Source organism: Leptonychotes weddellii, chromosome 7 (assembly GCF_054177405.1).
Source record: "Leptonychotes weddellii isolate Sample4059 chromosome 7, ASM5417740v2, whole genome shotgun sequence".
NCBI classification, from domain to species: domain Eukaryota; kingdom Metazoa; phylum Chordata; class Mammalia; order Carnivora; family Phocidae; genus Leptonychotes; species Leptonychotes weddellii.
The window spans coordinates 25756427-25770758 of NC_138375.1; the positions used below are offsets into that span (position 1 = coordinate 25756427).

At 40.8% G+C, this 14332-nt stretch overlaps 2 protein-coding genes across 2 annotated transcripts in view; both read right to left on the reverse strand.

Annotated features, from left to right (window-relative positions):
- The window catches only part of LOC102745768 (UDP-glucuronosyltransferase 3A1-like), a 26024-nt gene extending 23982 nt beyond the window's left edge, over window positions 1-2042 (reverse strand). The window contains exon 1 of the mRNA XM_081825767.1: window positions 1873-2042. Coding sequence (XP_081681893.1) covers window positions 1873-2042 — 170 coding nt within the window. The remainder of the gene's footprint in view (window positions 1-1872) is intronic.
- Window positions 1-6557, reverse strand: part of LOC145722551 (UDP-glucuronosyltransferase 3A1-like) — a 32756-nt gene extending 26199 nt beyond the window's left edge. Inside the window, exons 1-2 of the mRNA XM_081825993.1 lie at window positions 6019-6557; window positions 3583-3814 (exon numbers count right to left, since the gene is read on the reverse strand). Of these exons, the coding sequence (XP_081682119.1) occupies window positions 3583-3814; window positions 6019-6522 (736 nt within the window). The 5' untranslated portion in view covers window positions 6523-6557. The remainder of the gene's footprint in view (window positions 1-3582; window positions 3815-6018) is intronic.
- Window positions 6558-14332: the final 7775 nt, after the last annotated feature.

Here is a 14332-nt window from a genome sequence, read left to right on the forward strand (position 1 = left end):
CCGTGGGGCTTGAGGTGTGCCGCACCCCCTGTCTGGAGGATGTGGTCGATCCAGCCCACCAGCCTCTGAGCAGGGGTCAGGGGGTGGGAGCGCCTGATGATGCTGGCGGCCACTGCTGCTGACTTGTACCTGTTGGCAGAGACAGAGGCAGGGTGTTACTCATGTGCTCTCAGAAGTCTTAGAGACCTCGTATCACACATGCACATACACACACACGCACACACTTTCATCTATATGCACAAAAGACTCAGTTTCAAGGAAAAGTTGTTGGCCTGGCTTTGCCACAGTCTACCTGGGTCCCATGGAAAAGTTCAACCTGGTCCCTCCATGCAAAGATCCATGTCTAGTGCTAAAAGTGCTAATCTATAAAAACTGACTAAGTCTTATAAGGGCTAGTCTCTACCCAAGGAGGCTTATCACATACTATAAATAATTATATGTATAATAAGCAGCTATTTTGTGCTGGTGTCTGGGCTAGATGTCAAACATGACTCTGGGGACGGGGGCCCAGGACAAGGCCTGTACTTACTGCCTCTTCAGAGCATCATACTGGCCAGCACTGGCTTCATGGGCTGCAGCCCACACATTTGCACAAGACCCTATACTTAGACAGGTCCTATGCTTGCTTTAATTCTCTGCTGTCGTTTTCTTGAAATTCTTAAACTTTATAACAATGGGCTCCACATTTCCATTTTACTTTGGGCCCCACAAATTATATACCAAGCCCTGATGTGCAATGTGTAGGGACCATCCCAGCCCAAATGACACCATCATAGGGCTAGCAAATTATGGACATTTCAGATCTAGGTCTTTGAATAGCCAATGAAATTCACAAACTCATTCTTCAGAAAGTGACCATTTGCTCTTCATGAGATACCAAACATAATGAAATGTCTGAGGTTATCTGACCCCTGGAGCTTACAACTTTTCTAGGGTTAAGAATCATAAGCTATGTGGGGACTTCCAGTCATCTAACAAGAACTTATTTGGGTCTCCTTTGTGCAAGGTAATATGATAAGTCTTGAGTTCTGAGTCAGTTTATGCCCTTGAAACTTTAAGTTATTCAGTCCTTCTTATTTATAAGGTAGAAAGAATAAATTTTTCTCTTCATATGAGATCACTGTACTAGATGGGAATTTACCTAAGAAAACATAGGCCCTTTTATTGACTCACTTAATGGAAATTCATCCAAACCTACTTTAGCAGGCCCTGTGCTAGGGGAAACACCAGGGAAAACAAGAGACACACTTGGCTATCCAGAGGAGCTAACTCTCTACTTTCTAGTGTGAGGGACACACAATAAATTAAGACAGAAAAAAACTGGGTTAGTTACTGATCCTGAGAAGTATTAAGAAGGAAAAATGAATTATGATTGAAGAGGGTGGGAGAGAAGAGCACATTTAGGCCTGTCAGACAAAGACCACCTGCCCCTCTGAGGAGAGGACATTGGAGATGACTCTGACTGTCATGAAGGAGGCAGCACTGTGAAGAGAAGGGAAGGATGGTTCTAGGGAGCAGCACTGACAAAAGGCCTGAGGCAGGAAACACTGTGACATATTGGGGGACAGAAAGGCAACCTCCTGACTCAGTTGGAATTCTACTATAAGCACCCCCAAAATATAAGACCTCTCAGAGACCCTGTGTAAGTAGGTCAGGGTCCTCCCAACACCTAAGGCAGAAATTGTTTTCAACATCTAACCCAAATTGCCTAGTCTTGTTCTCAGAGGAAACACATCATCTGTAAGCATCACCCACATATTATTCCATGTCTCGGATGTTTCAGCTTTTATTGCAAAAAAGTGGCACACAGTGCCCTTTGTGTTTGATGTCTTCATTCAGTCTAAGTGACCACAAGCCCAGAGAGCTTCATACCTCTTGTCTTCTATGACTTGCTTCATCTTCAGAGCCAATGTCTCTGCCTTGATCTGCTTTAGCTGGATAGAGACACCAAACTTTTTGCCTTCTACGTGGTTCAGATTTGCAGGCTGGTCTCCAAAAAGGGGAATCCCCACCATGGGTACACCATGTTGGATGGCCTCCATTATGCTATTCATCCCACCATGGGTGACAAAAAGACGGATGTGTGGATGAGCTGTTTCAATTAAGAAATAGAGCAGAATATTTCAGAATGACAAATTTCAGAATGAAAAGTTTCAGAAAACCATGGAAAACAGGAAGGGTAGAAGAAAATGCCAAGGGAATTTCAAAGTCTGTTGGAGCCATTATAAAGATATTTTGCTTGGGACACATCCAAGGTGCATGTTACTAACATAAAGGATTCCAAACCTTGACTTTTTATGAAAATTCCTTGCCCTAGCCAGAACCCAACTAAGACTCAGACTCCGGGGACTCTCTAGACAATACTCCTAAGCAAGGCACGTATCTCTCTCCATCCACCCACCCATCTTTCTCTCTAACATCCTAGTCACTCCCTTTGTTTTGCTCATCTCTATTTTCTCATTGTGTCTGTCTCTATCTCTCTCTCTTTCTCTTTGTCTTGAGCACTCTTTTCTCACCTGCCAACTTACTTCCCTCTTCTCTGAATTCCTGACACATTCATTGGCATCGTAACTCATGTGGCAATCATAAAATTTATACTATATGCATTTTCTCCTCAAATACATGATTAGCCCCTTGAAAGCAGAGACTAGACCCTACACTTGAGTATTTCCATTTCCAGCATTTCCATCCCATCCTATTTAAAGCTAAGATTATTGTTGAAAATGAAGAGTTTGTCTCAGCCTGTGTCACTCAACTGGGATGCACATCAAAATCTCCTTGTCTCTTCTTTGAAAGGAGCACCATGTGCCCCACTCCAGACTTAAAGAATTAAATTTGCAGAAGAGGAGCCAGGAATCTGTTCCTTCAATTCCCCAGGTTATTTTGAGTCATTATCTTGATCATGAGCCTTTGATTCTGTCAGTGGCTATGGGAGTAAGTGGTCTGTAAAAAGCAGCACTGGGCACAAAGAAAACCTATTGGGGGGGGGTGGTGGTGAGGGAACTCTCTGATTCCAGAGACAAAATGGACCAAGTAACTGATTATGAGGTTGTTCATCTTGGCACTCAGGTATTTTGGCGCATCCTGAAGACACTATTGGCATCAATGCTGTGAAGCTATGAATTGCTCCCACCTTAATAACTAAGAAAGATGTGTTTGTGGGAGGAGTAGGTGTATATATATACATGTAAGTGCATGTGATGAACAGTTACTCTTGAAGCCACTAAATACAGTGGCAACATCCTTCCAGTATGTTTTCTTTAGAATCCATAGGTTGTTTCAGATTGTGTTTGGGTGACCCTGTTCAAGACCAAATGCAGTAGGTCAAGGTGACTTTGATGTCTGCCGACATCTGGCCTGGGTGAAGGGGAGATGGCTGTTTGGGCACTGATCTCATTAGAAGTAGAGTCTGATGCCCCAAGAACTCCAGCTGGCTGCTCTGTTCCTGCCTTCTGCAGACTTACTTTTAGCTATTAGCAGCTCCTTCTAGTGCAAATGGGATTGCCCTATTAGAGGTCAGAGCCTGTTGAGTTCTAAAAATATGTAAATGACAAGGGTGAAGCAGACCTGGGCAGTCCTTACCCAGGAGATCATTCTGAGGAAGCCAGTTCACAATTTTCACATTTGCTGACAATCTGATGTCTTTGGGCCAATGAGAAGGCTTATATTTCCATATAACCCCCTGAGAGAGATGAGCAAAGGCACTGTTCATCTCCCTGAGAAGTTCCTGAGCTTGAAAGTTGCTCACCATGGAGCCCAGGGCCACAAGGACAAAACCAGAGTCTCCAAACTTGGTGATAAAATTCTCAAATTCCTGGAGAAAGGTAAGAAAGGAAAAGGAGGTGAGCAAAGTTGTTCATGAAAGCCTAGACAGCCATGAAATGAAAGCCAGATATTTACTGAACACACCCTCTTATCCTTCTCTGAGCAAATAGCCCCTGGCACAGCTCAGTACCCTGTGCGTGGTGCTTATGCCCATGGTGTTGGTGGGAATATCTTTCTTCTTTAAAATCCTGATGTCAGGGCCATCCTAGACCCTCTGCTCATCATAGGTCAGTGGAGACATGGTCACTTGGGAATTTTCCAAGGCCACCAGAAAATGGTAGTATAGGAAGAATACTGGTGGGGTGTTAGGGTCCAGCAGAGAGAGGTGCTACATCTGAGGCTACATTGGAGAAGCTGGGAGAAGGCCTCTAGCATAAGTATTAGAAATGGAGAAAGGCTCCCGACTACTCACACTCTGTACCACGTACAGTGCTTTGCTCTGATACATTGTGATATTCTTATTAACTGATCTTTGTAATTTATCTTCTACCTCAGTGGCTCACCCACACAACTGCAAATTATATCCACATAAGAAGATAAAAAATGGTAGTGCCCAGTCCTAACTCCAAACTTGGGCAGTTTATTTTTTAAAGTCCTCAGGCAATACTTAAGGAAGGTTGGGATTTAATGTTGTAATCTTGGCTTTAACACAGTTTTGGTCAATTCTTGCTTCAAGTATTTCTTCAGACCCTGACTCTGGACTACTGGAGCCCCCCTTCCCCAGCTTCTAGACCCTCATCCCTGGAATGATTCCATCCAGCATAACACTGCTTGATTTACCATCTCAAAGGACCACTTTGACTACAGCTTTGTTGTTCTTTTTAATTAAAAAAGCCACATGAGACACTACGTAAAAACTGGAAAATATAGAGAAAATTTTTTGAAAAAAGCCTCTTCTTCTCACAGCCATTACAACCCTTACTTCCATTATGCTCCTGCTTAACAATCCCCTCCCCCTACCCTATAACCAAGGCCTAACCCACCTTCCTATCAAGTAAAGTCTCCTGCAATCTGGCCTGGCTATATTTATGCAATTGAATCTTCTGGTCCAGTCTAGCTAGAGTCACCAAAGGAACCCAGAGTCATGCCTGTCTTATTTTTACTTTGACACTTTCAGCTATTTGTTCTCTCCAACTGGAGCTCCTTCCCTCCCTAGCTCCATCCATAAAAAATCCTGCCATCAACTCAAAGCCCATCTAGCCCATGGATCATTCTCCAACTCTCCCTGCTTACTCACTTTAAGGTCAGTCGATGAAGGGTGGACGCTTGGGGGCCTGGAAGACCCAGGCCAAATCAAGTCTCCCTCGCTCCTAAATGAATGGCAGTGGGAAAGTCACTTATGCCAAGTCCCTGTCTCCTTGTTTATAAAAATGGAGATCATCATACTTCCCTCCAGGTGGCAAGATATTAAATAAGATAAATTCCATAAAATGGCAACCCAGTGCTGATAGGCAACAGGAAGCCAACTCATCTTAGCTCCCCTCCCTTTAAAAACTTCTACTGCAGTAGTTCTGAGTTTACGCCTTCAAACCAGCTCGGCAGCTTTCACAATTTACAATGCCCAGGACTGACTCCAGATCAATCAAATCAGAAGGCCTATGTGGAATCAGGAACTAGGGCTCTACAGGCTGGGGATGCTGGTGATGATGTCCACAGTTCTTACTGTCAGTCCCACACAGTCCCACCTTGGTTACATAGTATTGTGTGTTTCATTGTGACTAACTCATCTCTTTAACAATTCTCACACGTAATGGATGCTTGCCCCACAGTTACTATACATATGGTCATACAAAATGTACATGAAAATATTAACTTCTTAAAAGCCTTATCCCAGGGCACCTGGATGGCTCGGTGGAAAGAGCATGCAACTCTCAACCTTCGTGTTGTGAGTTTGAGCCCCTTGTGGGGTTTAGAGATTACTGAAAAAAAAAAAAAAAAAAAATGAAAAGCTTATCCCACCAGCGCCAGAACTGAAGAGGATCCCGGGTATACTACGTAAGGAGGTCCTCAATCTCAGGGTTATTCAGTCCTAACACTATAATTGCATGACCCTGAAAGTGAGTCTTCCTTAAAAACCATGTCTTAGGTGCACTTGCCTCACCCTATTCTGTCCCAGTTCCCACTGGTATGGGAGCCACCAACTCTGCACTGCAGAGCTCTGCATGAAGTCCATATTGAGTACTAATCACTTACTTGTGGCACTTGTTTAACAGCTCTGGCCATTAAGCCTCCAACATACACAGTGTTGGGAAGCAGGGGCCGAGCAAATTCAAGGGCAAAGTCAGAGTTAACAAACCACAGCTCTGCTTTCTTTAGGAGATGAGACAAAACTGGCCTAGAGCCTTCTGGGAAATGCTCTCTGATGGTGTTGTCATACACAGACTGGATTTGCCATTGGCTTATGGAAAAATCAAAGAGCATCAGAAAATTCTTCACTCGACCCCAGAAGTCCATGTGGTCACTTAGGAAGGAACGGAATACTGGCACATAAGACAAGGGGTTTGGCAGTCCAATATCTATAGTGCCAAACGAGGAAGAGAGAATGGACACAAATGGTTTTCCAAGCTTCTCGGCAACCAGGAAAGGACAGTAGTCAAAATTTTCAACTATCACTAGGTCAAAGTTCTCATTCTTTAAGGTGTCCATGATATCCTTTCTCCTTAGAAAATGACTGCACTGAAGCCCCAGTTGCTCCATAAAGCTTAAAAACTTTCCAAATGTGTATCTGTAAGAAAGAAAAGAAGAATGGTGAATATTCACTGGAGTTGTTAATTTCACAATACATAAAGGAACCTTGGTCTACAAAGAAAATACCGCAGGTGAGCAAGACCACATCTAGCAGCAGTGCACCTATTCTACCACTGTCCATAAATACCCTCATCTCAGTTACTCTGAGAACATGATCTGCTCTGGAGAGTGTTCCCTTCCTCCCCTCCTCTTCCTTCTCTCATCCAAATCCCAAGCACTCTCTATGCCACTTTATTCAAAAAACTATGACTTTGAGTTCTTAATTCTTGAAATCCACAAGCACAACTGAATTATGTTAACTGAAAACAAATTGTCACTGTTGGACCTTCTGCTCTGGGAACCTTCTCTGACCATAGCAAATCTCATAGAACTCTTTCTTTCTTTTTTTTTTTTTTTAAGATTTTATTTATTTGACAGAGAGAGAGATAGCGAGAGCAGGAACACAAGCAGGGGGAGTGGGAGAGGGAGAAGCAGGCTTCCTGCCGAGCAGGGAGCCCGATGTGGGACTCGATCCCAGGACCCTGGGATCATGACCTGAGCCGAAGGCAGACGCTTAACGACTGAGCCACCCAGGCGCCCTCATAGAACTCTTTCTACTTGATAAATTCTGTAATGTTCTCATTACCATTTCTTTTACACACTGACTTTTTATGAGTGATTTTCTTGTTTACTCAGCCAAACTGTGGAAGTCACTTGATGACACAGTTCCATAAATATTGATCATATAGGCTATTTTTAAAAATCACTGTATTCTAGGGCATGTGATGTGATGAGCACTGGGTATTATACGCAACTGATAAATTATAGAATACTACATCTGAAAAAAAAAATCACTGTGTATTCTAAATGTGATAGATCACCTCACCCAAGGGACTATTTTATCACATTAGAACTCAAACCTCAGCTAAGATGGGAATTTCACCTTTCTATGCCCACAAGTTTGGCAATGAAAGAAAAAGAAGAGAAGAGAGAGAAGAGAAGAGAAGAGAAGAGAAGAGAAGAGAAGAGAAGAGAAAGAAGAGAAGAGAAGAGAAAGAAGAGAAGAGAAGAGAAGAGAAAATAGAGAAAGGAAAAGCAAAGCAAAGCAAGGCCTGGTTAATAATAAACATATTATTAGCTTTTTTACTTTAATGCAGATTGACATGTCCAGAGAAGATAGTGATAAAGAGTACTAACATGTAATTAAGACTTTGCCCATGGGAATATTCCAGGGACCTATCTCCTTATAAGGCTCTCCCATCACTGCCTATATAGAATATGACTCTTTCCTTCCTGTTTGTACACCTATGGGGAAATAGATAAGAATGTCCACCTGCACTTTAAGGTATCAGAGGTAACAAGTGCAAAAGCTCAAGACATCAGTGGCCTGCTGGCTACATGGAGGACCAAGAGAATCAATACCCTGGCACCCTGTAATTGTACACTACTGTACCATTGCACCCCAGATAGAGAAGGACCAGAAGCGAAGAACTTATTAACAATATACAGATCTCTGCCTGATATTTAGGAACAACTTCAAGTCATACAATGGAAGTAATTGGCAAAAATCATCCTTGGCTGTGTATTTTTGAAGATTTCATGTAACAAAGGAGTGTGATTGTCAGATATTTTAGATAATTTCAGTAGTGCTGTAAAAATTCCTAGGATATATTGCATTAATCATATTTAAAATTAAGCTAACAAACAGAAGAAAATGTTTAAGAATGCATGGTTACCTATGCCTGTCTCCAAAAATATTACATTAAGGGAGAAGAGACAAGGCATGTATTTAAAATATATAACTAACAGTGCAAGATAATATAGACTAAGTATCAAATGAATAGGTTACATCAGACCTAGACAGGAGGGACTGTGGCTTCCCAGTTTAAGGAAAAAGACTTTCTGAAAAAAAGTAAATGTAAGCAAGATCTTGACTAGTAAGTAAAATTTTCAAGGTAAAAAGAAGGCAAGGCCACTGTATTCAAAATAGGCATGGATTTTTGTCTTTCCCCATTTATGTCTAAGACGAAGGAGTTATGTGTTCCTTTCCATTCAGATAAGGCAAAAGGAGTCATGTCTTATTTTGCATAAGACTGATGGCTTTTTACAAGGACTTTATATGGCCAGGTGCCTGGGTGGCTCAGTCGGTAAAGCATCCAACTCTTGATTTCAGCTCAAGTCATGGTCTCAGGGTTGTGAGATTGAGCCCTCCATCGGGCTCCATGCTCAGCAGGGAGTCTGCTTGAGATTCTCTCCCTCTCCCTCTCTCTCTCTCTGGCTCTTACTTTGCCCCTCCCCCCACTCCTGCTCACTCCCTCTCTCTCTCTCTCTCTCCCTCTTTCTCTCTCTCTCTCTGGGTTGCCCCAGCATATAATTTTTTTTTTTAAAGGACTTTACATGACCAGATGTTCAACTACTACAAAATCAATGTTCATAAGTCTCCCCCACCATGAATGGAATATATGTGAAGAAAAGAAGGAAAAATAAGTGGAAGAAGGTCACTTTCATTTCCCTACCAACAGTGATAGGTTGAGGTACCTATACTTCTGTGTTGGGGAGGTTATAAGCAAAGATGTAAGAGAAGTGTTGAAAGGATGTCCCAGAAGGAACAGCCTCTACTTTCTACAGAAATCCATTCATGGAACAGGGACAGTGCAGAGCAAAGAAGAATCTCCAGTGACTGAATTGGATAATTTGGTGTGAATACTTGTTTCCCCAACCATCCACTCATCATGTATCCCTTCATCTACCCACCCATCCATCCATCCCTTTCTTAGGTCTTCAGTCCAAACATCCATCCATCCATCCACTCATTTGTATCACTAAAATTGACTCTTTGGTTCAAATAATTAAAAATAACAATTACCTGTCACTCAAAGCTTCTCCCATAAGAAAATCAAAATTCTCCTTCAATCTTTTGTTATAATCTTCAGGTGGAAACCAAGAAATAACTTGGTATGATTTTTCCTTCTCTTTAAAATCTAAAAAACACCCATGGGTTAAAAATGTTAAGTATGTCACAAAACATGGATTAACATTAGCGTGATAAGATCAATATTTGTTTGCTCAAATAATTTTATATTTATTTGAATGTTTGCCTTTTGAACTATTTTTATATGGTTTGGTTGCATTCTCATTCATTCAATCTTATAAAATGATAACATGTATTGAGAACCTTACACTGATTAAGGAGTGCTTCTCAATTTAAAGTTATGGAAGCTTCCATTTATTTTTTTTAAGATTTATTTATTTGAGAGCGAGAGAGCACATGTGAGTGAGGGAAGGGGCAGAGGGAGAGAGAGAGCGAGGAAGAGAATTTCAAGCAGACTCTGCTGGGTGCAGAGGCCGAAGAGGGGCTCAATCTCAGGACCCTGAGATCATGACCTGAGGCGAAATCAAGAGTCATATGCTTAACTGACTGAGCCACCCAGGCACCCTGGAAGCTTCCTGGGATGGAGCCCCACATCTGGATCCCTGCTCAACAGGGAGCCTTCTTCGCTCTCTCCCTCTACCCCTCCCCCGTGCTTGTGCTTTCTCTCTCACACTCTCTCGCAAATAAATAAAATCTTAAAAAAATTTTTTTAAAAAGCTTCCATAAGGTATAGCTATTTGTCTCATTTTACAGATGAGAAAACAAAGGTAATTGAAGATACAAAGGTAATTATCTTAAGCAAATTAGGATAATTGGTGAAAATTGCACACATAGGAAGTGATAAAGTCTGTTTGATTCCAGAGCCTCTGCTCTTTCTGTTTTAGAAAAGCTCATTTTCATTATTTAGAGTGATAAATCCAAATCGTTTTTTGATTCAGTAAAAAGTACAAAAAAGTACTAAGAAGCTTACATAAAATAGTAGACCTCTGTACCTCTACTTACCAGCATGACTTCTCCCACATATCCATGTGTAACGAAAAGCCTGAGTCCATTTATGATGTTTGACTCCTGACAGTTTTCAAGCCCTATCTCCCACTCTCTCTTCAGTGTTTCACTTGGGCAAACTATTAAGAAAGTCAACATGCTCCTACCCTTGGCCATAGTGGAAGTTTCAAACCATGCAAGTAAAGACCAATGAGGGGGAACCCTCAACACATCTCAACTCTCTACCCACAATGAAAACTCAAACTAGTCATCCCTCCCTCCTCTGGAAAGCCATTTTTCAGATTGACTTAGGAGCCTTTCCTACTCTTCTTAAAATAATAATAATAATAATAAGCCTTATTATTTGAGTAGTAAATATTCCATACTCTCTTATACATGTATGCTTTCATCAGTCATAACATCCAATCAAATGTGTGTAAACTGGGGATAGATTAATGCACAGTCTTACACATTGAAACTACCAAGCCCAATCCTAGTGAAAGTACTGCTATCCAAGTATGTTCTGGCAAATACTCTGCAATCATAGATTTGGCTAGTAGGTTCTTCAGTACCTATGTCAACAGACTCTCAACATCAGTTTGCCTTCACTTTGGAAAGGACACAGTGCACCTTTAACTAGTTATCCATGGGGTATTTCAACATCCTACCATTGGCCACAATTTTATTGGCAAAATCTTAACCACATCCAACTTTCACCAGGAGCCCAGGTAGGACATTATATTGAAAATATCCCACTCTAAGGAGATTCATTTGACATACTTATTCAGGACAGAGAAACATTCCCACAGGAGTACACAGAAAGGGATGTGCCATTGCCCCACACAAAGCTCAAGGCCTAGGACATCGGTTAAATTCCTAGGAATTATTTGATCATTTAAGGCCTCTCTATCCATGACACTATCAAGAAACAACTACTGGGCCACCTGGGTGGCTCAGTCGGTTAAGCATCTGACTCTGGCTCAGGTCAATCTCGGGGCCCTGGGAATCGAGCCCCAAGTTGGGATCCCCTTTGAGTGAGGAGTCTGCTTCTTCTTCTCCCTCTCCCTCTGCCCCTCCCACTGCTTGTATGTTATCTCTCTCTCTCTCTCTCAAATAAATGAACCAAATCTTTATTAAAAAAAAAGAAACAAATATTGATTCATAACACCACAATATCTCATGACGTCCAAAAACTTTTAAGCCTTTTTGCAATCTGGAGGCAATATATTTCTGATTTATACATTTTCCTTAAATCCATTTATACTTATTTTTGAAAATCAGCCCACTTTGAATAAGGCCAAATAACAAAAAGATGTAAAATCTGTCCAAACTATAATACAATACGCACTGTCATTAGTGTCCCCCACATTTGCATTCATTATAAAGGCTTCAGCAAACTCTTCCCATACTTCCTGGAGTTCTCTAGACCACCTGTTGATAGCAGTATTAGTCTCCAATTTCTACTGTAGCAAATTAATACAAACTTATTACAAATTTATTATCTTATAATTCTGGAGATCAGAAGTCCAAAATGGGTCTCACTAGGACAAGAGCAAGTTGTGGGCAGGCCAGCATTCCTTTTGGAGCCTCTGAAAGACATTTTCTTGCCTTTTCCATCTTTTAGTGATTGTCTTCATTCCTTGGCTCATGGCCTCCTTTTGACTGACAATGACATCATCCATCATCTGACTTTCCTTCCATTATCACATTTCCTTCTCTTACTCTCCTGTCATCTCTCTTTTTTTTAAATCGGTTAATTAACATATAGTGTATTATTAGTTTCAGAGGCAGAGTTTAGTGATTCATTAGTTGCATGTAACACCCAGTGCTCATTACATCAAGTGCCCTCCTTAATGTCCATCACCCAGTTACCCCATATCCCTCCCACCTCCCCAATCATCTCTTTTTTTTTAGAAGGACTCTTGGAACTATATAGAGCCCAAATGGATAATCCAAGACAATATTCCCATCTCAAAATCCTTATGTTTATCACATCTGCAAAGTTCCTTTGCCATGTAAGGCAGTATATTCATTGGTTCTAAAGATTAGAGCATATCTTTGGGTGGGGACATTATCTTCTACCACCATGTTCTGCTTTCTGGACCTCAAACACTCATGTCCATATCACATACAAAATATAATCACTCCATCCCAACATTCCCACAAGTCTCAAACCATCACATCACTAATTCATAGTTCAAAATTTCATCTAAATGTCATTAGCTTGAATGTCCCAAATTATATTATCCAAATAATTCAATAAAGTATGGGTGCGACAATCTGGATACGATCCATCTGTGGACCTATGAAAATTAGGAAATAAGTTTATCTGCTTCCAAGAAACATTAAGATACCAGTTACAGATATTATCATTCAAAGTGGAACAAAATGGAAGGAAAATATGAATTTCTGGTCCTAAGAAATGTTGACATCCAACTGGGCAGACCATGTTAGGTTTTAAAAACTGGAAATAACCTGCTGTGACTTGAAGCTCAGCACTGTAAACTTGAAGTTCTACCCTTTGTACTCACTGCTTCACACTCAGACTTTTCATTTGTTCTTCATGAAAGGTAGCATAAGTTCTCAGCTAAATAGTTTACGAGTGTGTTTCTGAGTTCAATGACCTTCTTTCATGTTACTCTTTCTCTGTCCTTTTGGTCCAAATTGGCAGTATTTATCCTGTATAAAATTCGCAAGTACCTTATGGATCTTCTGGGTATATCATGGGAATTCACTCTGCTAGACAAGAGCTGCTACACAGATCTTTAAAAAGAATTTCACCTCTACTTTTGGCTTCAGCCAACAGGGCTGAGGGGACTCATGATTCACACACCCAATATTTAAAGAGCTCTGTGAGACTGAATATTCTGACCTATTCAGAGGCAACAGCAAGAGGTTATCCAGACACACCACTGGTTTTCTCTTTGCTGGCAGCAAATCCCCTAATTTTAGACTCTTTTGCAATCTGGATAGGCTGAGAATTTCCCAAATCATGAAGTCTTCATTTCTTTATGCTTAATGGTTCTTCCTTCAATTTATCTCTTTCCTCTCACATTTTACTATAAGAAGTAAGAAATCCTTACCATCTGTATTTTTACCAGAACTGTGTTTATGATGATTTACATATTGTCTCAGACAACACAGATTTTCTCTACCATGCTCCTTACTTCCTTCTTAGTCCTCATTAGCAGAGTTCTTATATTTTTTATTAAGACACAAATGACATGTAACATTACATTAGCTTCAGGTGTAAAACATAATGATTTGATATTTTTATATATTGCAACAGAGTTCTTAACATCCACATTTCTACCAATAGTCTCTTCAAGACTATCTAGACTTACTCTATCATGCTTCTTAATATTTTTCCAACCTCTATCAATAACCCAATTATAATGCCAGATATTGGTTGGAGCAGTAGTGTATGTGAATATTGAAAATCTTTGCTTCTTCAATCTGATATCATTTCTTTATTAAAGTAGTAAATAAATGAACAAGATGGGGAAGTGTGTCCAAACAAGGAGTTAATAAATGGTTCAAATGTTACAAGGCACTGAAATGGGCATCAGGCCAGAAATAATAACTCAATCATGTGTTTTCCCCATTTGCAGACATCTAGTCAAGCTCTATTCCTAAGGTAAAGAATTAATACGCTGTTTCAAAGCCTCAGAAATACCTGTGATTGGGGAATATTGGAAGAAACTCTAGACTTTTAAACCTGGAAACTAAGGATAAAACTGAAGGGATCCAAACGAAGACACAAAAATGGCCAACAGACACATGAAAAAATGCTCGACATCACTCGACATCAGGGAAATACAAATCAAAACCACAATGACATACCACCTCACACCAGTCAGAATAGCTAAAATAACAACTTAGGAAACAGATGTTGGTGAGGATGTGGAGAAAGGGGAACCCTCC